The sequence below is a fragment of the Bombus impatiens genome, unplaced genomic scaffold (assembly GCF_000188095.3).
Source record: "Bombus impatiens unplaced genomic scaffold, BIMP_2.2 scf_1294, whole genome shotgun sequence".
In the NCBI taxonomy this organism is placed as follows: Eukaryota; Metazoa; Arthropoda; class Insecta; order Hymenoptera; family Apidae; genus Bombus; species Bombus impatiens.
This window is the reverse complement of record NT_177713.1, coordinates 103041-130541: the sequence shown is the minus strand read 5'-3', so window position 1 is coordinate 130541 and position 27501 is coordinate 103041. Positions and strand designations below refer to the sequence as shown.

Below are 27501 nucleotides of genomic sequence, written 5' to 3'. Positions count from 1 at the left end.
GACCGAAAAACCTCTGGCAATAAACGAAAATGATAATCCACCGTTTATTTGTCTTCGCGAGACACAGATTTTCCACGGTTTTATCCGACCTGAATCGAACGTATGGATTTGCGAAACAAACAGACAGATGCAAATAACAAATATTTTACTCTGCATCCATATTGACTGAATATTGGAATACTATAAAAATTATAACTTAGATTTTTATGTATCATATATTAGAAAGATCGGAGTAGATTCTACAGCTACATTTTATGAATAGAATATATCGCTTTCATAAAAGTTAATGTTCGAATTAAGACAAAATTCTTTTGATAGAATTTGTTCGCAATATTTCTTTTAATCTGTCTTTTCAAATTTATTAACCTCTTCTTTGTATCCAGCAAACTTGCGTTTATTGTTTCTCGGATTTATTCGAGATAATATATTTTACAATTGAACGTGTCTGTTACTACTTCGATAATATGATAAATATGATAAATTAAATTTTAAAATGGAATAACGACGTATCCCTTTCTGTTTATTATTTCTATTGCTTTAAAAGGGTGCAAGGAGTGAGAAGATATAAAAAGAGTATTACAAAGTCAATTTTGTGACCAATATAAAATCAGTGTTATAAATGAACACGTATAAAATTGTAAAACAATTTGTATTTATATCTTTAAAAATTATCTATATAGAAATGTTTCGATATGGATACAACATAATAAAACATTGCTAATTGCTAATTGCTAAAAAAAGAGAATCCGATGTCACAACACTTTTCACGTCTCTGTTATAACTTTTTTTAAAGCTTCCAATAATCTATTTATGTTAAAAAAATGCCTTTCAAAAATATAAAGTATAAATATAATACGACTCTAAATACATATAATGGCAAAATTTGATAGGAATAATGTTATATATTTATACAATATATATTTTGTAGCTATTCTCTGAAATTATCCGCGATAATACACATCCAAATAATTAATAATAATACACGAAGATTTTTTTATGTATTTCATCTACACATATATATCATCTGACGCACACACACATTTGCATTCCGACGTATCACTGCAGTGCCTGATTCATCATCCTCAGAAATGAAACTCATAATGCTATTATTATGAGAGCTTTCAGGGCGTAAAAAATTTCGTTACTCATCGTGAGGTGAACGAGGTGCCGAAATTTCATGCGAAATGATTTATGTACCATATTCTCTCTGCCAATAGTTATAGTTGTCTGGCAACATCCATCATTCGTGCTTTTACCATGATTTTTACTTTTCAAAGATTAGACTTTTAACTAGATTGCTCACTCTAGCAATAGTGATCCTTATTTTCTGTAAATTCGTCTTCATTCACTTTGTAACTTATATCGTAACACGTTTGGTCAAGGTAGGCTCGATAGAGTTGCGAGTAAAAATTTTTGCCTCATCGCAGATAAGAGCATTCTTCCTTTCTGGAAGTATTTTTCTACCTAAATTATTATTAACAAGTATCATTGTAATCTTATATTTCATCGTAATATCATCACATATCTCTATATACATATACATATATATTATAATCTATGTATTAGGTTATCCGAAAAGTGTCTTTCTTTTACAGACACGTCTTTTACAACGATGCATTTTTATACATGTTATTAAATAGGTTTTGAAGTTTGATATTTATTGATTCACACAGATTCAGTTTTTACGCACTGTATTTCACCACCATGTACAGCCATATGAACACACGGAATACACTCGGATAATTAACACGTGGTCGACGCCAAAGACAAAGGAACGTCGTTAGAAGTCGTACCAAATTAGCATGTAGAAACTAGTGATCATACCAACCTTATATTTTCCTGAACAATGCAAACATGAAACCTAACCTGTCAAACGTTGTGATCTTTATTTTGATAGAACAAAATGGATCGTACGTAATTCGATAAGATAATATAAAACAGAAAATGTTGTGAAACTTTTCAGACGACCTAGTATAATATATGTCTATAAAGGATCAAAAAGTACAAAAATTAGAAAAGATATAGTAATGTTTTACAATAATAATATATTGTCCCTTTTTAACATTAATGACAGACGATGTGTTGTTCCTTTTTAAACGTAAGAAATACTTTGAAAACGTAATTAACATTATAATACTTAATTCATTGAATTACAATGAATAATATTAAAAACTTTCAATTGCTGTTAGATCATACTTTAATGTTAATTGTCCTTTTATAAAAGATAATTGGAAAATGTTTAACGAAGCATGAAGTGATAAAATTTATCGAACAATTTAATCTTTCCCAAAAATTATAAAATTCAACCTACCGTTGCAACTGAGTTACCAATAATCTATCGCAATAATCGATACGGTGAATAAAACACAAAGTCCATAAACTGTATTACATTAGTTTTAAAATTTGTTAAAATTATACAGTGTGCGAATACTCGTATTTAAATACGTTGGATGATGAATTATGTAAAATATTTCAGTAAACCAACTGAGATCGAAAGTATGTCTCTTGGATGGACGATGAAGCGCAGGAGAAAGACGTGAAAATGACTGAGAAATATTGCAGAGTAGTGGGACGAAACAATCGATGAGATTTGCAGGCACCGAAAAAGACATTTGGCAAAGTTGCCGGGTTTCAAGTGCTTTCGCCCGAGATGAGAGTGCTTTTCGAATCCGACCGTAAAATCTATGAAAAGAATATATTCTGAATATTTTTACCATTTCGTCTCTAGCATCGATTCGATGCAAGATTCTGAACTTTACTTCCGCGCTGCTGATGCGAATCTATTCTACAGATGCATCGCAATTGCACAGAAATCTTAAAATATTTTTCTGCGTCGCTAACCATCTTTTTACATATCATTTTTGCTATTGCAGAGAAAACTTCCTTGTTAATAATACATTAATGTTGTGCCATATTTTAAGTACCGTGATTGTAGAAAAACATTTAAACGCTTAGCATAGCATACTTTTATGTATGCACATTGTCGCTCGTATCTATATGAACACTATGCTCGATGTATATAAACGATGCATGAATATTATCAAGATATAAATCAATAGCAAACTAATGATCAAAAGCAATATTTACGTTTTTCTTTTAAAATTAACAGATGTATATATATCGTATGAACTATTAATTGTTGATTTTCAATTTTATCTGTGGTACATTAAAATTAAATACACGATTTGTGTCAGCATATTTTAGATATTTATTGCCAAAATTGCTCGGGTTATTTCCATCGTTAATTTGAAGAAACTTTCTCCATTTTATCCGTACGTTGACAAGTAAATGAGCGAAAACTAATGAACGTTATAAATGACACTACTGCATCGTAATGTTTGTCATTTTCAGACACCAATTCTTTTAACGCGTATTAATATTTCAAAGTAAATTTTATCGTGCCATAATATGCCTTTTCTAATAAAATATAAAATCGCCCTGAGTATTTTTGCAACTAAATTACATTTGTTAAAAAGGGCAAGTGTTCATACACGTTTGAGTGTTACATAAAATATTTTAAAGTTTCAAATCTGAAAATGTATATAGAAATAGAAAGAAATTTACTATGGACATACATTTGGTGAACAATTAGTATATCGTATAAGCACTCATCTTAAACATGTATTTAGTGTTAAAAAGAATCTGCTTGAATATTGAAGTTTCTTAGTATAATGACTATTTAAATAATGTTGTGATTTTTACGAATTTTATACTTACGTTAAATACCTCATAGCTTCCATATACATCTTCGGTATCGTTTCATACTTTTCCAATATCATTATGATGATTTCGTTAAAGCACCAGCCAAACTTCAAAGTACTAATACATTTTCTCTACAACATTCAAATACTTGCGTCGATTGTCGACCAGAAGTATCGTAATAAAATAACAGTGCAAGTTGAAAGATAAATTTAGGGTCGGTAGAGAACGTGGAAACGTGACTTTACTGTCAGAACAGGTATTAAAGTCCTCGATCTAATGATGAAAGTTCAGTTTAATGGGATTAAAGATTGCTTGATGTCAGAATTTGGTTACTCTTGAGCGAGTTCATTCAAGTTGCATTACATTCTTTCCTTAGATAATTAAATGATTATTCACGAACAAACTTGCAACTTTACTTTTTCACGGTATAAGCAACTTTATCTCAACGTATTTCCATTAAAAAGTCAGCTTCGTTACACGGAATATGTTGTACTTATCTTCATTTTTCATAGGAAAGTTTGGTATAAATGGCCCAATGGGAATTCAACATGAGCTGAAAATATTTAATGCGATAAATGTGTTCGCAGACTTAATAATTCGAGAAAATTTAACGTAATAAATTCAATTATTAATTCCATTCAGCTGCCGACAAACAATTAAATCGTATTTCGGGATTTTGATACTTTTGCCACATTCATTTCGAATTTATTTCCATGAAATTTCGATAAAATTTGTCAAATTCCTGCGAAAGATAGGAATTACACTTACAATGATATAACGCGCGTGTTCTGAAACATTAGGAAAATTTCTTGCATAGAAGTGACTACAAACAAATATATATATATATCTAGATACTAACTATCAAACGCGTATTGTAATCTCACACAATGTAATATCACAATCTTCAATAACTGCGTAAAACATTTTCCGATACTTTCTACTTACACACACATCATCACACACCACCCGAACTTCCCTCCAGTTTCGAAATGAAGCACACCATCGCCGTTTATATTTAATTATTAAACGCAGATAGCCAAGCAACTGCATACAAATTATTAATATATATATATTGCGCTAGTTGTGCGACGTTCTTGTGTATTATCGTTGCTTAAGATTTCTCTGTCGATACTTTTGTATGTATGAAGTTATGCTTGTGTGCACCGTTTACGTGCATACAAATATGTTCTGAATGTGCAACGTTGAAGAAATTAAACAGTTAGCGAACAACAATACCGTGCAAAACACCGATAAATTATCCCACTTACGAAGACTGATGGCAAAAATATCTCATGAAACCATAAACGCGAAATACTCATCGTTTGCCGACTGTTTTAAATTACGTATATTATCGTTAATTATTAATAGGTTGTAATTACATCGATTAGAATCATACGATTAAAATAAGAAAATATATCGAACTGTGATATAATTTTGTTAACGATAAATACATCGCGTCTGTCGCTTCCTTCTGCGAAAATCATGCGGATTCTTTCGTCTCCCTGCTGTTACGTTTTATTCTTTGTCCCGTTCGTTTCTTTTCACACGTATCTCGTTATTTACGTTATTTCGTTCAACGTCGACAGAGACAGACGGCGATATTTTGCACGGTATTGTGCATCCAAGTTACCGCTTAAATTCGAAGCATTCGCTTGAAATCGCTTAGAGACAAAAAAAAAGCTCGCGCAGAAAGAGATCAAATCGAACGCTGAGAAATGATGGAAATTACACGTAACGTAGTCTCCGGTAATATTTGCCGCGTTACCCGGCCTCGTCGAGCATACGAATAACTCGAGAATCGGAAATGAATAAGTCAGGTGTAAATTGACGCGTACGCGTACGCTGCTGGCGAGACCATTCGTTTCTCCAACAAAATTAGGACACTGCTTAGCGATTAGTTTGATTTTTTCAGTGTCGACTTTGTTTGTTCGTCATGCTGCACAATAGTTGAAAGCGAAGGCATAGTTAAAAGAGGACGTTCTGCTGATAGTTGATTTCTAGATTCTTTCTGGGCCTTCACGATTGAGCGGTCCATTTTCATCCAGACTATTATTAGTGTTTTGCTCCCGTTGCGCTTTTGCGAACACTAAGTGCATCACGAGACATGCACTTTAACTTTCATTTCGGAATTTATTGTTCGTACTTAGCCCGTAACAACGGACTTGCAGCCACGAGAAAACACGTTTTTATACCGAGAGCTTTAACGTACCACCACTTTAACGCCACGAATTTCTCATCGATTCCGACAGCTAACTTTAACAGTTATGTAGCTACTTTTATTCTTCTGTGAGGAATGTACGTTTAGTCGTCGTTTGTGATTTTTATTCCTGTCGGTAAATCTGTTTGTCTCTCATTACGATTATTCGTCAGAGTATAGCGCAATTCGAAAAAATGTTCCTCCTCGGATCAGTAACAAGTTTGATAATCCTTTCAATAAAAAACAAATTGAACAATTTATCTTTCCAATTTCTAACGTAGCATTGCTGCTGTAAGAATTTCTCAAACATTTTTAAATGCGAAGAGGACAAGGCTTTCACCTCAATTTGAGAATTCAACGAATCGTGTTTATCTTTCTGAAATGTTTGTTGCACTAATTACTTCATTATCGCAAGAATAATAAATCACAGCACGAAAACGAAATTCTTGAAAACAATATGCGATAACAGCTACAATTTTTATAATACACCTACCACGTCATAAATAATAAATAGATTAATTCCTAATTTTTTAACAATCTTCAAACATGTCGTATAATTGTTTGACAACGCTGTTAGACAGAAAAAACAAAAAACGAATAAATTAGTAATGTGATGGATACAACTAAAAGCAAGTGTTATCATCGAGGCTGCAGGTTCGTTTATCGAAAGTAAACTACGTGGGCATGAAAATTACTAATCTAATAAAAATATTGACGCGAAAGATGCTAATGCAGAGGATTCTTTTGTTTCGAGTAGGTCGATCTAAGGCACATGGACGAGAAATCGGGAAGCAATGTAGTGGACGTGGGAGTCGATCTCTCCGAATTCTACATGTCGGTAGAATGGGATATTTTAGAAGTACCTGCAGTACGGTGAGCATGTTATATTCATAAATGTTTCCCGCATACTTCTTTACCTGTTTCAGTATTCTCTGTATATGTTTCGAAAGCTGCATATTTGTGTGTACAATTATTTCACGATCCCACTTTCACCCCTTAACCTACGACTACGGGCATAGCCCGTAGTACGATGATCGGGCCCAACGTAAATATCACAGGCATAGCCCGTAGTTGATGATCAGACCAAACGTAAATATCACGGGCATAGGTTAAGGGGTTAATATCTTGTTAACAATCAGTATTTTATTAGAATCTTCTAAGAAGTATTTTAGTTAACGCATACAGTGGTGGATAAACGAAAGATTAACATTAATGCTACGTTAATTGTTTCATTCATTTTATTTAAATTGTAGCATACTCCTCGCATAATCCTCGTGCTTTCTTTTGTCCCCTTGTGAATGTAATTATTTTAAAGAAAGTTTACTTGATCGATGATTAACCAGATTTTTATTTACATTTTATTTACTTTGTAGAAACGTACAGGCAACGACAATTGCAAAATGAAACGTACGTACAAGTATACTCGACGGAAAGTGAAAACAGATTGCAAAATGCGTAATGTGAATATTTTGCCATATATGAAGGAGCAATATCTTTGCAAAAACAGAACTTTATTCGATATTAATTATTAACAAATGTCGGTTAGATAACACTGGCACGGACGAATTAAATATAGCTGAACTCGAGAAAAATTCAGTGCCTGGTACTTTTGCGAGTTACTTTTTCCGAACGATGCGACGTGACATTCATTCGAATAGGTTTTTGTTAGATATTCAAACGACTTGTCACGTAAGTGGAATATCATTGCTATGTTCAGAAAGCCAGAGGAATGGTCAGACGGCCCCAAATTGCCACCGGAATTTCGATCGATCCGTGGGCGAGAGAATGGACATCTTGCATGTCGTTTGACAGAATTGCGCTTTCAAAATCGCCATCTGCTACCAAAGCGTTAATGAAAGACCGGATTTCAATATTAAATTCTTCTCGATTTTTTGGTTCCTTTCTCTGAGAAAACGACGGGAAAACAGTTTTTAGATCCTCGTGTTTCTTTTAAAATTAGATTCCCTTGCTCTTTCACTTCCAAGAAAAGTAATTAAAAAATAGCAACGAGTATTTCTTTGTAATTAACGATGTAACAAGTTAATAATGTTAAAGCATTACGAGAAAATTTTCTCTGATTAAAAATCCAATAAGCAATAAAAGTACAATGAAACTTTTATAAAGAGGTAAAGTGTAAAAGTAAAATATTCGAGACATAGTTCATTATTTGTAATGATAAAGCAAAATTTTAATTACAAGACGTTTTAATTAATTCTGCTAAAACTTGCTGAATTTTTATATTCTCAGACGCCTCTTGAAATAACATTTAAAATACATTTATTTGCTCTTTCGTTGTTAACTCTCCTACTCATAGGCTGTAATATGCGCCAAAATTTTATCCATTTATATTCGTCAATCAGTAAAATACCAATTTACAATGCAAATATAAAAATATAATATAAATTTAACTTGAGCCAAGGATTAATCTTATTTCGTTGTTTACCTGATACGTAACATAATACGATGGGAACATATTCCCTGCAGTAATTTGAATACACTTTGACTGTATCCTTGAATTAAATTAACTAAATTAACCTTTGCATTTCTTTTTGCGCAGAAACGAGAAATTTTACACCTGCTGCGACGAGCCGTATCTGGATATCACGTTTAACATAACAATGCGAAGAAAAACACTTTTCTACACTGTGAACATAATCATTCCGTGTATGGGAATTTCCTTTCTTACGGTACTGACGTTCTACCTACCTAGCGACAGCGGCGAAAAGGTAAGTCAAATTTATGTTAGTAATTTGTCGTAGAGCATCTGATATGTAAAATTAAGTCAGCATAAACACGACAGTACGAAAGCTGGATTGCCATGTTTTTTACGATTCTAATCTAATTTCTACTTTCACGATTCTTGCCACGGGAATCAGAATTTTTCATTTCATTCCTTTCGTATTTTACGCGTTTATGATTTCCTGTATATGTAGGTACTCTATGACACGTTATATTAAAACCTTCATAATTTTAGTACTGTTCCAATTAATTAAACACATATCAACAAACCATTCGCAGACGACGAATATTTTCCTAAAGTATCATAGCTCAAATCAAACACAGTTCAAAGTATTCGTATTTTAATCAGAGTAACAAATATTATTAATCAACTGAATTGGACTTTCGTTCAATTTTCTCTCCCGTTTTTGCTTCTTCTCAAATACTTTGGTCGAGTTCTCATTAGGATTAGGGGCGTGTAACGAATCTTCATTCGGATTAGCCATTGTTGTTATACAACAGAGAAGATATTTACTGCTACAAATATGATTATGACAGAATTTGACGAGTAACCGTGATGATTAGATACTCTAGATGCTAATGACAACGATCTTAGGTTCAATAACGAACCCACGGTCAACGAGATAATAAATGCGCTTTCTTCCAAAGTCTAAGTCGAACTCAACTTACTTGTCCACAGTACAAGTAGAACTCACCTAACTCTTTGTTAAAACGCAGAGTATTCACTGATCGTAAAGACGGTGTGTAACTCGCTGATAAGATCGCACGTGAATGAGACTGATGAAAACTCTCTTCTCCTTACGATCGCGTTCGTTTATATTATATTGGTCGAGGGGGTACCAATAAAATTCCAATCGCCTTTGTTAGACGGTTCCACGTAGCGACGACATTGTTTCTGTCCGGAGTTTGATTATTAATACAATATGTGTGTCCTACGATATTGATATTGATATTCCGAGACAAAACCACGCGTGGCTTGATCTGTCCTCGAACACGTGTGCCGCTACAACTATATTTTTAAGGAGAGCTATACCTCTGTCCATACCTCTGTTAGGTAAAAACGTCCATCCCGTGATCGTGGCTACGTTTAGCGACCAGTTATGTCACTTCGAGTCCAAGCCTACTGTCATAAATCTCGGGCAAACATAATCGAATTAAATCATAAACAACTACTTCTAAGTTTTGTTATTTAAGTACAGCTATAATAAAAAGTCTACGCTAAAGTATTGGGGATCTTCCTAAAAATTCCAAAAGAAAGGTCCCAATGTCCTTTCGGAGACCATAAACTTTCAGATACGTTTAGTATAATACGTTTGGTTAATAGCGACAACTATGTTCATTAATATGTATCAATCATTGTAGAAATGCCAAAATCCCTCAAGATTACGAGAAACGTTTCACTAAATGTTTTTGCTCGTATCTGTAAGAAAGTTTCGAAAGTTTCGAAATGAGAAGCAAAGTTGGCAGCACAGAATTACTAAAGAAACAAATAGAGTTTAATGTAAACTAAGTATAGAATTTAGAGGAGAATTCTCGTTAACGTTGCCGCATAAAATTCGTTAATCTAAAATTTTCTAATATTTGTCATAGAAAAGAGAGATTAAGAGAAATTCAAAAATATAGAGTTGCCTATGTAAACCTGAGAGCAGTTATTCCATGGTCGTCGTTTGCGGAGATCTTCAAGCAAAAAACTGCGAATTTCTGCGAATAAAGCAAAGACAGTGACCAGGAGAATTTGCTTTCAAATATAATGCTCGATATTACACGTTAATAATAATTCAATTGTTCTTATTAAATTAAAAAAGAAATTCTCCTCTGTTCATAAAGAATCATTTAGTAATTGATCTATCAATTGATGCAACAAGGAACCTCCAGCTCGCAACTGATTTAATTGATTTAATATTATTAGCAAAATCTTGCAAGTCAAAAGTCACAAATCGGCGCAATCGTGCTGAATCTAGCAACGAGACAAATGCAATTCTACGATTAAATTTTAGAAATTACCAGTTACCTGATCTACCTGACCTACCCTTATCTCTTATGCCACGTAAGATGGTAAAATTATAAACCAGAAGTCTATACAATCCATAACACATCCACATGTCGATCCACATGTTATACAGGGTGGCTGGTAACTGGTGGTACAGGAAAGGGGGCGTACCGAGCCAAAATTCAAAGTCGATTTTCTCGAAAACAAAGCCTCAAACGAAAAACTTTTATTCTATATCTTCTACTTCATTTTTCGTGTAGAATCACCCCCTTTCCGTTTGTACCGCCAGTTACCAACCACCCTGTATAATGTTCTATTAGTTGACAACTTATAAGAAAGTATTTCTTTCAAACAACTTCTGCAAACATTTAAACCTAAATGTCTCACACCTCAGTAGCACAGGACAGCGGAATGCTTCTTTGAATTCTTTGTCTTTGTTGTTTTGAAGATACAGTAGCGCTGCACTTTCTTTATGAAATTGAGAATTACTATTTGACAAATTCAAAGGTTTCAGCTGGCTAGGCAAAAGCTTTCATCAAAAACGGTCGTTTGTCGTTCGCTTTCCGAATATTTCGATCTCACGAACAATAAGAAAGCTTCCGTCAAAGAGTCGGGTTGTTAATTAAAACTCAGTGCCCGAAAATCCACTAGTCTGTCTTTCAACGAAATAATCCTACACCGGAATGATCCAATCGCGGTCTCTTAGACCACATCAGTCGTTAATTAAAATCGGTTGTGGTCGCGATGCTCCGCAATGCAATTAATTCTTTTATCGGCGATGCAAGTGGTAAACGTCTGTAAATTCTTCTAAAACGGACAATCGTGGATTTTTCGCGAAAAAATATCGCGGGAACAGGCACAGTGGTCTAAATGTAATGGCCGGGGTATCTGAGGCAACAAAGCATTCCGGCGACGAGCCGGCAGAGAGACAGTAATTGCTTGTTTCCTAAGTTTCCGTTTTACGTGTTCTTTACCGGCGAATAAACTAGCGCAACGAATATAAATCCAATGGAGAAACTTTGAATTTATGGCGGTCGTTAATCATTCGAAGCGAAAGTTTCACTAGAGAACTGTGATTCCGTGGAATGCAAGTTTTATTGAACCGAATTCTGTCATGCGGCGGATCCTCCTATGTTTCGAATAAATTCTGCAATGGTTGATTTTACAGTACTTTCATTTCCGGTGCTGTATACTAGCATCAAGTTAGCTTTGGTCACAAATTTATTCCATTTTGATACAACTTTATGCAGTACACGTAGGAAATAACATTTTGTTTGCTTCTTCTCCTCGCGTAATTGATTTACAAAGCACATGGAAATCTGTGATTTGCATAGTCATTTGAATAGTCTGTTGACCACTCATGTTAAAAACAGGCGATAATGTTTAATATAATTGACTGAAAGATTAATATTCAGCAGCCAGATTCGCATAAACGAGAACACATTTTCGTAAATGACCGATTCTTAACGAATATCATCATTCGTTGATTATAATTATCATCGTGTCAACGTTTGATATCCATAGATACATGATTACATGATTTGAAAAAAAATTATTTTTAAATACATTACGTTAACAATGAAAGATTTGAAATTATTTGGTGAACAGGAAACTTGAATTTTTCGATACGAAAATACATCAAAAAGGTTGGATTACATTTTCTAAAACTTGTATAAACAAACTATACAACAATATCTTTCTCTTTTTTCAATTAATCGTTTCCTTTTTGTAAGGTCTGATAGGACTTTATTTATATGAAGAAAATATTTCTAGTGGTTTGCAAAAATCAGTTCAACCGTTCGTAATATATTACTACATGTATTTACAAGCAAAAAATATAATTATAATTATAATTATAAGTATAATTAAATCTTGTCAAAAGTATTCAAGTGTCCGGACAATTTTGATGAGTAAATAAATGTTTTGTCATATTTACATCGGTTTTTAGATTGTTTCGAATATAATCGTGAATATCACGATAGTAGTTCATTTTGGTATTGACAAAATTTAAAATATTTTATTCATAACACACACGTGTTGCAGATATCAAGCGACAAACTTCGTCAATATATTGAGCTGAGATCATTTTGAGGAAAAAATGTTATGTAGAACGTGGGTCAAAATTCGTCTTCGTTTTCGAGATATGAAACAGAAAGTAGTATAAACCACGATTAATCAGACGCATTCAAGCTACTTAACTCTTAATGATAATCGTTTATTCCAAACTACTTTTTACACTGATTACTGGTTCGGTGTAAAAGTTCAGCAAGAAATGTTATGTACACCATGGCTCGTGTGTCTTCGTTTTTAAGATACGAAAGAAAAAGTAGTATAAATCAGAAGTAATCAGACGCATTCAAGCTGGCTAACTTTTAATACCAGTCATTTATTCCGAGCTATTTTTTACAATAATTTTTCACCTGTACAATTTTCTAAAAGACAAGGTAAAAGACAGTTTGAAATAAATAATCATCATTAAAAGTTAACTAGCTCGAACGAGTCTGATTATTTTTGATTTATATTACTTTCCCTTCCGTACCTCGAAAAGGAAGACGAATCAACCCACGGCGTATATAAGATTTATTGATCAAAATGGTCTGCTGCAAAACATGTTGTCAAAGTTTGTCCTTTCACATCTGAAACACCCTATACACATAAAAGTCCTTTGCAATAAATACTCGAATACCTGGACGATCCATTGCATGCGTATTTTAAATACGAACTAGAAACTCCTATCTTTTTCCGACCTGTATTCCACATAAGACAGGGAAACAGGTACATTGATTTGCCCCGAAGCGAAACATCAACAGTTCAAAGCTAGCGCGTAAACATACACGAAAAATATCGAACGAATTGGCAGATGCCAGTCACGCACCGAGCAGACAGAAGGGTTCGACGCGACTGTACGCAGAGAGAAGTAGATCGAGGGCCGCGTGCCGCAGGGTAAAAAGTTCCGGTTGAAAAGGAAAAGACGGATGGGAACCGGGGCAATGCAATTAATTCCTTTATCCTGGGGAACGGGCGTGCTTACCTATACTTAGCGTCCGTAAAGCGGACGTGTGTGAAATATGCGCCGAATTAGTTCTCTTCCACGCCGCTGTCGGCCTCGTTATTTTCCCTTATCTGTAGGTAGAAGCTAGTAGTTACTTTTGGCTCGACGACGTAGACTATTTTTCATTTGCACCGCGACCTCTTGCTCTCCGTCGGCTCTCTCGCCGCCTCTGCTTGCCACCTTACAACTCTGCCCGCCTCCTCGTTCCTCCTGGCACCGCCTCGTTTCATCCCTCGTCCAGGTTTTTGCCTCTGTCCGTTCTTCGCCTTTTTTCGCTTATGTGTCCGTTCTTCGCCTTTCCCCACCGTCTTCGAAAACCGCCTCCGGGCAATGATCGTCTTTGTGCGGGGCCTTCAATACGCGGCCGAATAAATAGAGAAAAGGAACCCTCTGCAGTTGCGCAGTTCCCTGTCATTGATGCGCTTTTCCATCTTCAGCCTTCGACAGCTTCTTATCTCCGGATCTGGATTCTCCGAAGGAAAAACTGCGCCGGTTTATCGACGTGCTCAACGAGCGAACACTTTGCGACCGGTTCCCTCGACGCTTCTCTCCTCTCTGCCCCTCGCTGCCTCTCTGTCCTTTCAACCTTTCGTGAAAGAACACGCGTCACCTGCGCCTTTCCAATGTTTTTTCTTCCATTTCCACGGTTCGTCGAATCAATCGTAGTCGCGAGCATCGCGCTGGTTGTCACGTTCGTTGCTTCTTTCCTGCACCGCTCGCTGAAAAGACTGCGCCCTTATGCTGGCAGAATCGTCGTTCGCGGTATCGTTGACGTGAATTTAGACAAAGCAGCTTCAATACGAGCAGAATTTCTCTGGTTTTCGATTCCTGCACAGCGTCTGTATAAAACTGCGGATAGCACGAAATAGATACACGGCGGAAGTTCGTCTATACGAATTCTGTTTATATAAACGAAATTATAGTAGTATCCTATCTTCTGAACTATCGTCCAGCGTCAATCCACTTAAGTGCGAGATCGATCACAAGACACAAACAGTGGAGGCACGCGTTACGTGTCACACTCTCGTGTTTCGCAGTCAGCGACATTGTTGTGTATTTAGGATCAAACGTTTCCTGGAATTGTCTTAGAAAAACACCTATTAACTGAACGAAAAGTCATATACGGTGCACTATATTTTATAGCGCTATTATACCATGGATCCTTCACATAAACGGAATTCTATTATGTACATGTACAGGGTGGTTGGTAACTGGTGGTACAAGCGGAAAGGGAGTGATTCTACGCGAAAAAAGAAGTCGAAAATGTAGAATAAAAATTTTTCGTTTGAGGCTTTGTTTTCGAGAAAATCGACTCTGAATTTTCGCTCGGTACGCGTGCACTATCACGTCTCGTTGTAACGGATCTCACTGTAGATTTTTAAAAAAATTAAAAAAGAAATAAGAAAAAAAAATTTTTATTCTATATTTTCGACTTCTTTTTTCGCGTAGAATACAGGGTGTCTTAGAATCGGTGGTACAATTCAAAAGACTTCGATTCTACATGAACAAATAGATCTAAGATCTAAAGAGAGCACATGTTTTTCCACTGGAAGCTTTGTCTTCGAGATGATCGAGGTGTAGCGGCACATGAACTGGAGGACAAATCAAATCATGTTGTTGTCTTGCCTCGGAGAATCAATATCGTTAGGATCCACATAATGTAATAATAAATAAACTCCGGGCAAAACAATGTCGCCGCTACGTGCTACGGTCAAACGTAGACGTCGAATCGTAAACGTGGAAGTCGAATTTTCCGGCTCTCCCCCGACCGATACAAAGAAACAGACGCGATCCTAGGTTCAATATCTACGAGTATCTACCGAGTGTCTATCAGTTATCAACGAGGTATTAGCGATCTAATTTTGCAAGTTATACAGTGTCTTAGCGAATCCATTAGTACGAGCATCTTTGTGAATATTATCTGTACTTATTTATTTAATATTTTAAATATACTTGATGGTTTCAACAACGAGCAATCTCGTCTAATAAATTTCACCATCAACCATCCTCTACACAAGTCCTCTACAGAGGCAAGCAGGATCCTTGTAGGGAAGACTACATTCATAGAGAAGTCTATAATTTACAATGAGTATATAACTTGTCAATTTACTAATACTAATCGATAGTAAATTATTGTGCAAGAGTCGATGGTTTGAAGGCCATGCAACCCTCGAATTTCAATGTACTTTGCATTTTTGCTGGAAAGTGGAAAATAACTGGTAGTTGACTCTCTGTGATTTATTCCCAACGCTGAATTGTTTAACAGTCTAATTATTAATTAAGGCTGGTTATGGAAAGATAATTGAAATTTGAAATATAAAACTTCACGTTGATTTCGTTTTCTTCTTCTTCTTCTTTTATTGCTGAACATTCTAAAGGTGAAAAAATATTTTTCACTAGTATTTTGATGAAGATAGAAGCTTCCCTTGCAGAATGAAGCTCACGGATTTTTCAGAATCTCGTGGCCAACAATAAGTATGATGCGATTGAATCGAAATTTGTAGTGTCTTCGAAAGGAAGACAGTTTATGACATCATTGTTGAGCGAGTAGTCGGTAGCCAACGACACGTGTAATACCTGACGTATCTATCGACTAACCACGAAGAATAACCTGAAATTTCTGCTAGTTTAGGAAATATTGTATCACATTGTCCCATCAGAGCGACATTATTTAAAAAATATATTTGTAAGATGTACATATAAAAATCAATATATTGATGTCAAATGTAATTAATCAGTAACGTATGCATTTTGGGAAAAGTTATGAAGAATGTAAAAATAAAAATAAAAGAATGGATTTAAAGAGAAACGAGGTAAATAAATTAACCTGTGATCTGATAGATTGCATTACATTTATTTAAATATGAACGAACCTATGATTCAACCATAAATTAATACTATAATTAGCCTTCAAATAAATAATTCATAAGTGATAATATAATTTATAGACTAAACTATGATTTTGTGCAGATACTATCTATGTATGTGCCAAACTTAGTCTTCAAATAAATTAGTCTTCAAATCAATAATTCATAAGTGATAGTATAATTTATAGAGTAAACTATGATTTCATGGAGATACTATCTATATATCTGCTAAACTTTGTACTTCTTGTAAATGTTCTGTGAAATTCATTGAACAAAAACTAAAACATTTAATTTCCATAATGGAATAGTTTTAGCATATTTTTTAGAAAAATACCAAATTAAATGTATACTTCGTACTTGCTTGAACTATTGCTGATTTACTTGTACTGTATTGCGTATTTGTACAAAAATACAACATAGTATTAGCTTGTCCGGAAATTGTCTTTCTTTCGCAAACGTGTTTTTTACAACAGTGCACCTTCATACAAACGTGAAACCAAGTCTGTGAAATGTCGCGGTGTTTATCTCAACAGAACAAAGTGGATCGTGCGTAATTCGACAAAATAATATAAAACAGAAAACGTTGTGCGTCTATTATTTCCTCATAAAACGAAAGAAACTTTTCGGACAACCTAATATTTTACGTTTCATAATGGTCAACGCGGAATCGGAATGCATTATCACGTTAAGAGGAAGTTTAATGTGCAGCGTTTGATATTAAAGTTTCGCGAGACTAACTTTTATTTGAATAGTTCTCGAACTAAAAAGATTGATAAAGGTCAAAGTATATATCGATTTTCTGTAACAATCCAACGATCAATGTGCTTATCCATTTTCTACTTGCTCAGAATTATCTTAGAAACTTGCCACGTTGTCTGAATAAGTAAAGAAATTAAGCTTACCCATCCCAGAAACAGAATATAATAATAATAAATATAGTAATATAATAATAATATATATAGTATATATAATAATATATATAATAATAATAAAATATAGTAATAAATGCAATTTGTTCATAGCGAATATACGTAGAATTGTTTTTAATTTTGTAGATAAAAATTAATTAAAAGAAGAGAATTAAAATTAGAGAGGGGAATCGTAACGTTGTACAAAAAGAATTTGGATGCAATAATTGGCATAAAGGTTTCGTTACATTTTTTAAATACGTACGTAGGAACATTGTAAAACGAAATGTCTCTAGAAATATTTTAGATAAATTTTTTAATATTCGTTATTTGCGCTTTTCCTAAACTATCAAAGAAATTATGTTCACTTTCAGTAGAGATGATTGATACAAAAGGATGATATAACATCTCTCAAATATCATGGGCATCTGAAATCGCGTCAAAAGGAAAGGAATGAATATCATTCATTCCTTTTTCTCTTTTCGTCGTGTCTCGTTTAGCAACTTTCCTCTAAGAGAGATTTCATGCGAAAGCTTTTACTTCATTTATATAACACTTTTTCTATAAACCACTTTTATTCATCTTTCGTTTCTAATTACTTTTTCTATAATTTAAATCACGTCGTATAAAGAAAATAAATTTCGTGCCGCGATCGTTTCTAGCAAGATGTTACTCACATGACAATTTGTTATAGCGTTATTAAAGTATAATTTGTCTAATTCCTAACGAATACGAATTATAACGAATCCTTTGAGATGTTACGACGAAATATAATAAATCAAACTCGTGTAGAGTAGCATAAATTTACGATAAAATTATAAAAATAGACGTAATGAAATAAATAAAGTAGGATTCCGGTGGAAATAAGATGGAAGAAAATTGAGAAAGAAATTGGCAAAACTGTTGGACTTTTTCCGGAAAAGATGGAGGACCGAACGCGTAGCTATTTGGCCCTTCCAGGCATGTCAATCAATTCGAGAGAATCGATAAGCAATATCGCGGTCCGGTGATTGACCCATAGCCACCGCGGTCGTCGAAATTGCATGCGCTGTACTTACCAGCGTTTTTATGGCACGACTAGTGCAAAGAAGCGTACGGTATCATGGCCGGTATACTGACCATTGTTAATAACCGCTGACTCTCCCTGTCTACTCGTAATTCATCCCGTGACTCAGACGTCCAAAATTGGCTGATCGTAGATAGGAAATGGTATTCGTACGGGTACACCTGCTCGCAAAAGTATCTGAATGCCATTGAGAACTTTGATGTTCGTGTTGTATGTGTAAAATATTTTCAAACTTTTTCACGGCAATGTGAGAAGATTATTCATTTTCGAAGAATTAATTTCTTGAGAAGATCATTAACTTTTGACTTCAAATTGTGACTAAAACATTCAGTTTAATTTTTTAGTGCGTTAAAGGTAGGATATAAGTCGAAAGGAAGTGCCATGGAATTGAATAGTTTAATCATAATATTATTGTTGATAGGAACAAAATGTCAAATATGTAGATAACTTAATTAATTACTTTAATTAACTATGGAAAATACGTGTGCTCGTATTGTGTGTGTTGTAATTGGGCATTTATGCAAATTCATATTTATATCAAGACAAATAAAGAAATAGAATCTTGGCAGAAATTTGTCTTGTTTATTAAATGTGGTGATAGATGGGAGACTTTTTAATGCTGTACTCATTCTATACATTTTTCCATTTTTCAATTTCCAACGCATAAAAATCTGCAGTCTAATTGCAATAAATTTTTGGAAATTTTACTACTACTGAAATAGGTCAGGACGAGTTTAGGTTAAATTGGTAAAATTTGAAACCATTTTGAAAGTGTATCTGTAGATGAAAGTTGCAACACAATTATTGCAAACATGCACCTAATGAAAAACGGGTATATGCCATGAATGATGGTCGTAAACGACCAAAACGTGTTACTGTTAAACGTACTCTCACTACGTATTATGACTTATGTAGCGAATAATTGGCTATTCAAATACTTTGACGATATTCGCGAAGTGTACGCTTGCAGTAAACGTTGAGTGGGACGGGAAGTTCCGTTTTTACTGCCAAACTTGAGCATATGTTTTCTCCTTTAGGTATATTATTTTCAATCAATGTATGCTTCATTCCTTTCGATGATTTTCCACGTTATTATTCCATCGCTGTAAAACTGTTTCTTCTTCTGAGAGAAACTTCTGAGAGAACCTTCTGAGAGAACCTTCTGAGAGAACCTTCTGAGAGAACCTTCTGAGAGAACCTTCTTAGAGAACCTTCTGAGAGAACCTTCTGAGAGAACCTTCTGAGAGAAAGAAACGCCCCAATTTGCTTTTGCAGTCTTCCAAAGAAGGCAAGTTCTTATTGTCCAAGTAGTTTTCTAACGAAGGAAATAAATGAGCGTGCAAGATGAGGAGAATGCCACAGATGGTGTGGAATATCTCACACAAGCCACGCCAATTTTTGTCCTGTGACGATTGACACATGTGGTCTTGCGTTGTCTTAATAAATTACGTTTCAACTTGCGCCAGGCCAACGAAAAACGAGTATCTCGAAAAATGTTTGCTTTATACTCTGCAAGTGTTTGTTAACTAATCAACGATACGACGATACAGCAATAGTTGACAGCAATTTTTTAAACTCGGATCCATCTAACTACGAAAAAAGGAATGAACTTGTTGTCCAATTCAATATCTACCAACTCGTACATACATTTTCAGATCCGTTTCAAAATTGGTATTAGTGGAATTCCTAAATGTTTTCTGTATAATACGAGGGTCAAATATTAGCCGGTTCGTGTGTGGCACACCTTCGCAACGTCACTAATCCACATGGAACTGCATGGGAGTTCAAACAGTTTAGCCAAATGTTTTAATGACATTTAAAAACTCCTCGTGCTGCTCTATTTATCGTTCCTTCGGTAAATAACGCAATGAGCGAGGGAATAGTATGTCTTTGGTTGCATAACGCATGATTATTAGGTTTACTTTATTTGAAGGCACAAAACCCACTGGACTTTTGCATAGATCGCGACTACAGTTGGGGATGAAACATTAGCAAGAAACGTCAAAAGACATTTTATCTGCGATGACTCGAGACAAGTGTAACACCAGCAAACATCGAAGCAGTTCGGAAGCGATCGAACACGGTGGCATAACAAATGATGAAATTCGCTGGAAAGTTAATATTAGTCGTAGGAGAATGGTTTCCATTATTCGGAAGGAGTTAAAGTTCAGCAAAATCATGGCCACCGAAGAAAGCGTTAGGAGGAGAAGGTTTCAACAACAACGAAGACGTAGAGTAATTCGCGCGCGATTGGCTTCTCACCCAAGCCTGCATTTTCTACGAAACTGGAATGAAAAAGTTGGCAATCCAGCGGCAAAAACGGAAGAACATAGAAAAATAAGCCGATTGTTCTTCTCGAAACATTATACCGAGATATAAATGTGCAAAGTTCGGTTTGCGTTTGACTGACTCTCGTACATAAAAAGTACACTCTCACACACGTAGAAAGTTTCTAGAAGCGTTTGAATACTTTCAGGAGTCACTGTAAATGTCCCAAGTTAGGCTGTATACCTAACTTATTCGCGGAATGAAGCAGGTTTTAAATCCTGGGCAATCGGTGTTCCGGTTACATAAATTTTTCCGTGAAACGGATCGCGATCGATGGCCGCGCCCAGGGCGCAGGAAGTTTCAGGGCGCAGTCAAGCATCGAATCGTTTGACATTTCCGAACCGGCGAGTTAAATGTCCTGACATTTCACAATGCCTGTGAAGAGGCTCGAGCCGTATGTTCGACAGCGTTACCATTCGCTAATTACTGTTCGATCGGTGATCGCTTCGACTAATCACCATATTCGCCAAGAAATGCGACACGGAAAGCGGAAGCTGAGTGTCTGGTCCATAGTTGGCCTCGATAACCACTCGGTTTACGAAAGCTCAAGTCGTCCGGATTCTATCGTGGCGTTGCGGTAGGAGCGACAGCCATTCCATCCCATTAACGTTACGATGCGAATCCGAAGCGGCCCGATTGCGTTTCGTTACTACGACACTACGTGGCCATTATATCGGCGATAACGTCGTGGCTGCGGTTAGCATTTGGTTTAATTCTGCATTCACGCAACGATTCGAGTTCACGTCATTCTGACCGACGAATAGAAATGCTCTCGGTGAATAATTGACTTCGTTCATTGCGCCTGATAGGCGCGCCGTTACGTTGATTAATCAGTTAACAGCGACCATTCGAACGACCAACTGATAAGTTTAATGACTTGCATGCGATCGCGTTAATGCACGCGCGTGTATTTATCAATTGGTCGGAGTTATGGTTCAATAAACACCCCTCGATGCAATTCGCAAGCTCGATGCATGGCTAGTTCGCGTCGTCAGTTAATAAATTTTAAGGAAGTAATTTATTCGGTTGAATATGCGATTTTGTATACCAATACTGGATTGACTATGTCAGTTACGATGCTGAAAATTTTGTCTCTGAGAACGAGTCTTCTACAAAATTCCAGAAATTTAATAAAAGTAGCTTATATTAGATTGTCCGAAAAGTGTCTTTCTTTCGCAAACGTGTTTTTTTACAACAGTGCACCTTCGTACGAACGTGAAACCAAGTGTGTGAAATGTCACGGTGTTTATTTCAACAGGACAAAATCGATCGTGCGTAATTCGATAAAATAATATAAAACAGAAAACGTTGTGCGTGTATGATTTCCTTAATAATAAGACGAAAGAAATTTTTCGGACAACATAATATTTGCCTCGAGCTAGATATCCTTCGTTAATTTTGTTATAATTTTGCAAAAATCATTCATCATCGAGAGTAATATTTGTTACATTTTTTTTTTTTTTTACAGCTTCCAAGTTATCGAAGCTTTTTCTATCTAAAACTTTTTTTAAAGATTGGAAATATAAAAATTTGTTTGTGTCAGATCTGACGAGTGTAGTGAATGGGAAATAAATTTCAATTTCCGTTTCAATATCCCAGCTCTATTTTCTCTTTCTTTTTTGCATTCCTGTTGTTACATCCGATTCTGCATTGTCGCAAAGATACAAAAGATTTTTTCAATACGAGAGAATAATCTTTTAATTTGCAATCCCTGCTACGTTGTATTTCATATTTTTGGTCCTGCAAGTCCTTATTGATAGCTTTATTTGTTAGAAATTTAAACTCGGAATTAAGATTAATAAACTGTGCAAGAAAAAATGTTTGTGTTGAAACAATACTATGTGATATTTATTAAACAATAGGTAACAATAAGTACAGTAAATATAGGTAAACGTTGTGAATATTGACAATTGGCTAATTATTCTCAGACTGACTGACTTAGTGACTCATGACCCTTGAAAAGATTTCGAACCCCCACTCTCTATGCACTAATGACTGTGACCTGTGTAGATGACTTTGTGGCGGCACGTGCCACGGAACCTTCCAGTAGCTTCGCGATACAAAGCGTTATGCCTTCAAAGCGGGACACCGACGTGCCGAATGTTCCATCCTTATCCTTATGTTAGCAAAAGAGTCAACAAACACCGAAACCCCCTAATCACTGGGCTACTTGATACGACGGACCAGATTCGCAGGCTGAAGAGGCACTACCCGCTAGACCTAAACGCTAGATTCATTTAGTTATCCAAATTAAGCATATTCACCTACTTCTAATACTTATAAATTATACTTATAATTTCAATATATATATATATATATATGTATAATACTAATAATATATATATGTATAATATATATGTATAATAAATCTATAATAAGTATCAAATTATTATAAATAAACAGCCATGTCACTGCGCCACGCCAGAAAAATTATATAAATAAATAAAAAATTATATAAATAAATAAAAAGAAAGAAAAAAAAAGAATTCTCGGAAGACCATGCACGTGTCACGACCGGCATACTTCAAATCCGACGGACTGACGATAGAGGTAAAGATGTGGCGGCACTCGGCGACAATGTATATCGCTGAAGTGCCTAATGAACCATCAACATCCCAACGGTCCTTCCACCGAAGGTTCTAGAAGAAAGAGCACGTGGCAACGATCGCGGACGCCTAGCAAATGCATGGACGGTGGGGATGTTGAGAGATGACAAAAGAAAGTAATCGGATCCGATCGAAAGTAAAATCGTAAGAGTCAGCTTAGAAAGTGACGCCTAGAGTTCGGAAGTAGATTGTAAAGTGTATTGATGTTAGGAAAAAAATAAAGTTTTCTTTTTGTTGGAATACAACGATATCAATCGCATGCAGATAAGGTGTTTGATCGTACGGATTCTTCCGTTCGTTGCCCAGCGCCATCCGGCGACAATGTATATCGCTGAAGTGCCTAATGAACCATCAACATCCCAACGGTCCTTCCACCGAAGGTTCTAGAAGAAAGAGCACGTGGCAACGATCGCGGACGCCTAGCAAATGCATGGACGGTGGGGATGTTGAGAGATGACAAAAGAAAGTAATCGGATCCGATCGAAAGTAAAATCGTAAGAGTCAGCTTAGAAAGTGACGCCTAGAGTTCGGAAGTAGATTGTAAAGTGTATTGATGTTAGGAAAAAAATAAAGTTTTCTTTTTGTTGGAATACAACGATATCAATCGCATGCAGATAAGGTGTTTGATCGTACGGATTCTTCCGTTCGTTGCCCAGCGCCATCCCCACTAGCGTGCGTTCGTGATATGCACCACGGCAGTTAGCACGTGCATGCTTTTTCAAAAAACGCCGGAAGAAACATGAGGATATGGATGGAACATTCTATATGGGCACGTCGAGAAGCTACTAGAAGGTTCTGTGCCACAGCTATTAACTTATTGTAAATAAACAGCCATGTCACTGCGCCACGCCAGAAAAATTACTGAAAATTCTCAACGCGAGAATTGATTGTAATTTCAACAAATAAATAAAAGAAAAAAAAAACATATGACGCCACACAGACACCCACACAGGTCACACTCATTACTGCATAGAGAGTGGGGCTCTAAGCCTTTTCAAGGGCCATGGGTCACTAAGCCAGTTAATCTGTGAATAACTAGCCAACTGTCTACATTCCAGAACGCACATTTATAACTCTTGAAATAATTGTTTAATAAATATCACATTGTATTATTTCAACACAAACATTGTGTCTTCCACAGATTACTAATCCTAATTCCAAGATTAAATTCTAACACTTTTTTTATTTTTCACCTCAAATTCCTTTTTTATTTTGTTATTTTACGTGACACACGCGCTAGCAGCCGCAGTACATCCAACGAACGTACGCTAGCGGGGATAGCGCTGGGCAACGAAGGGAAGAATTCGTTCGATCAATCACCTCATCTGTATGCGATTAATATCGTTGAGTTCCAACATTATTTCCACCGAATAATTTATAATAAATCGTTCCACGTATGCTCGATGCACAGAACATTATCTTTTATCGTTTAATTAGTTTAATGCTTCAAAAGCATCCTCCGCCTCTTGGCCAAAGTTTCTTCGTTTCATTTTATAATTTTATCCTGCTATCTAAGTAACACAAAGAATCATTTTTTGACGCTCTTTAAAAAGCTCATTGTTATTGTCTGATGGTTTGGAATGGCTTTCGTCAGATGCGTTATTTAATTACCACCAGACTGCAGATGTTTATGCATTTTTAGGAAATTTAAGATTCCAAAAATCTACAAACCGCATATGACGTGCAAAAATACGTATGTTACGCCATGCGGCTTACCATAGGTCATATTCTTAACTGTCGATCACGACATTATAATGTCGCGGACGGATCGTCGCGGCAAACAAACATTGTAGTGGCAAGCGCATGATTCATTAAGCAGGGCGACTTCCAGAAAGGTCGACTCGTGGCCGGTTATTTTACCTCGCGTAAAAGAACGTGGCGCGATCCGAACGTAGTGGGGGTAGTCTTCCAGAAAAAACGAAAAAAATCGAAAGGCGTGAAGAACTTTTCGAGAAGTCGAACCGTCAACACATCTCATATATCGCGCGTTACTTATCAACCAAAACGCAGTTACATTTTTTTTGTTCCATTTATATCTTTCTAGTTAATAAGTTGTTGAAATAAACGTTAATTTATTTGTATTAATTCTGTGGAATTTCATTGAACTACCCTTATTATCATAATCGAAATAAGGGGATCGATCAGTTCGTGGCGTCGATTATTTAATCGTAACGGGAACTTACAACTCTCGTTGACGTGCTATCTCGCGATCGCGTCTCTCCGCGAATAGTCGAAACAACGTATTTTTAACAGTATTTGAAGTAGAGCACTCTGTATGATATTTAGTGGACGGAAGAAATTTCTACTCAGATTCCATTTCTTTGATTATCTTCGTAAATGTATAAAATTGCAAAAATGTCTGTAGTTTAGTTGTCAATTTTTAGTTGTCAAATTTAGTTGTCGAATCAAAGGAATAAGCGAAAATCTGTTCTTGGTGATTTTAATAAGGAATTAAATAAATCGAAATGTTTCCTCTTTATTACGTTCTAAAATCCTCATTGCGCTCGTAATTCGCGATAATTAAACTTCAACGTTAGACCATAGGAATAAATTGGACAAAAAGTGTCGAATTTGTATGTGACGTAAAATACAGACAGAGATGTGCTTCAGCGACTTATTCGGTTACATCTCGCACTTAATAATTCACGGGTTGCGCCTCGAACTTAATCTGTTTTCACGGAAATGCATATCTTACCTCCAACATTCGAGCCGCAGATTCAAAGTTTAGACGCAATGTTCCGGATAGGTGATTGTGAATTTTCTTCGACGAATTCGGTCTGCGCTAGAAACTTTCGTTAAACGTTCCTCTTCAGACTAAAATTCTCAGCACGAAGCTGCGCAAATCATTGCGGCGAGTACGACGAGTAGAACACAGTCCGCCAAATGCAGAACGAACGTACATTGCTACATCTGTTGCACTGTGATCAACTTGAAACTCGCGTAGCATGGAATGTCTCATATAAACTATACAACCATCCATTTCGAACTTCTAAGAATATTTCCGAATATCTATTTACCAGCAGCAGTATCTTACTCCGGTCGTTGTTAGAAACTTCAGAAACTACATTACGAACAGTTTTATAAAAGCACGTCACGCTCCGAAAACAAAGCTGCCCCCAGGTCACCATCAACAACACGACAATTCCTGGCAAGGACTCAGTCAGATAGCTGGGCATGATCCTGGATAAGAGATTAACATGGAAAAAACACATCTCGGATAATACGAAGCAACTAAAGGACAAACTAAAAAAATTCTATTGACTGACGGGCCGACGCTTCAAACTAAACATAGAGAATAAAATTACCCTCTGCAAGACCGTAATAAAACCTGTCTGGACCTACGGAATCCAACTATGGGGAACAGCAAGTAACTCCAACATTGAAATACTTCAACGCTTCCAATCCTTAATAGATGCACCTTGGTATTGTTACCAACGAAACAATACATCGCGACCTCAAGATACCCACAGTCAAAGAGGAAATAGCAAACTATAGCGACAGATATAGCAAAAGAGTCAACAAACACCGAAACCCTCTAATCACTGGACTACTTGATACGACGGATTTAAGGGCGGAATTAAGGGGGGGGGGGTAAGGTTAATTCGTACAAAAAAGGGCATGTTTTTGTGAATTTTTTCTGACGATACAGTTAAAATTTCTTTTTTAAAACCAATAGTACGTTAAAGTATGACATTCGAAGAATATTGTATAAAATTTTCACGGAGAAATATTAAAAAATACGGCAATGGCAGCAATTATTCGGACGTGTCTCGGAAAAAAGTATAATTGCGATGCCCCTCAGAACTTGGTGCTGGATCATCAAAAATCAAAAAGTTAAAGTTCATTCGTTAGGTAACAGTTTTCCTCAGGTAACGCTGCGAAGATTTTTTCGAAATTTCAATTTTTCACTTTTTTGAAATACTTCGAAGGGAAAAACGCGATTTTGTGCGAAAATTTTCGGCTAATTTGTTATTTTAAAATAAAAATAATTAACAAATTTGAAAAAACTCTACAGCGTTACCTCGCAAATTATGTACAGAAATAGC

General features: G+C 35.8%; 1 protein-coding gene across 2 annotated transcripts in view; it reads left to right on the top strand.

Annotated features, from left to right (window-relative positions):
• Positions 1–6632: 6632 nt before the first annotated feature.
• Positions 6633–27501, top strand: part of LOC100747382 (acetylcholine receptor subunit alpha-like) — a 109124-nt gene continuing 88255 nt past the window's right edge. The window contains exons 1-2 of one of the 2 annotated variants that reach the window (XM_012392174.3): positions 6633–6772; positions 8457–8625. In XM_012392174.3, the coding sequence (XP_012247597.1) occupies positions 6672–6772; positions 8457–8625 (270 nt within the window). In that variant the 5' untranslated portion in view covers positions 6633–6671. The remainder of the gene's footprint in view (positions 6773–8456; positions 8626–27501) is intronic. The other variant, XM_003493789.4, reaches the window with a different exon arrangement.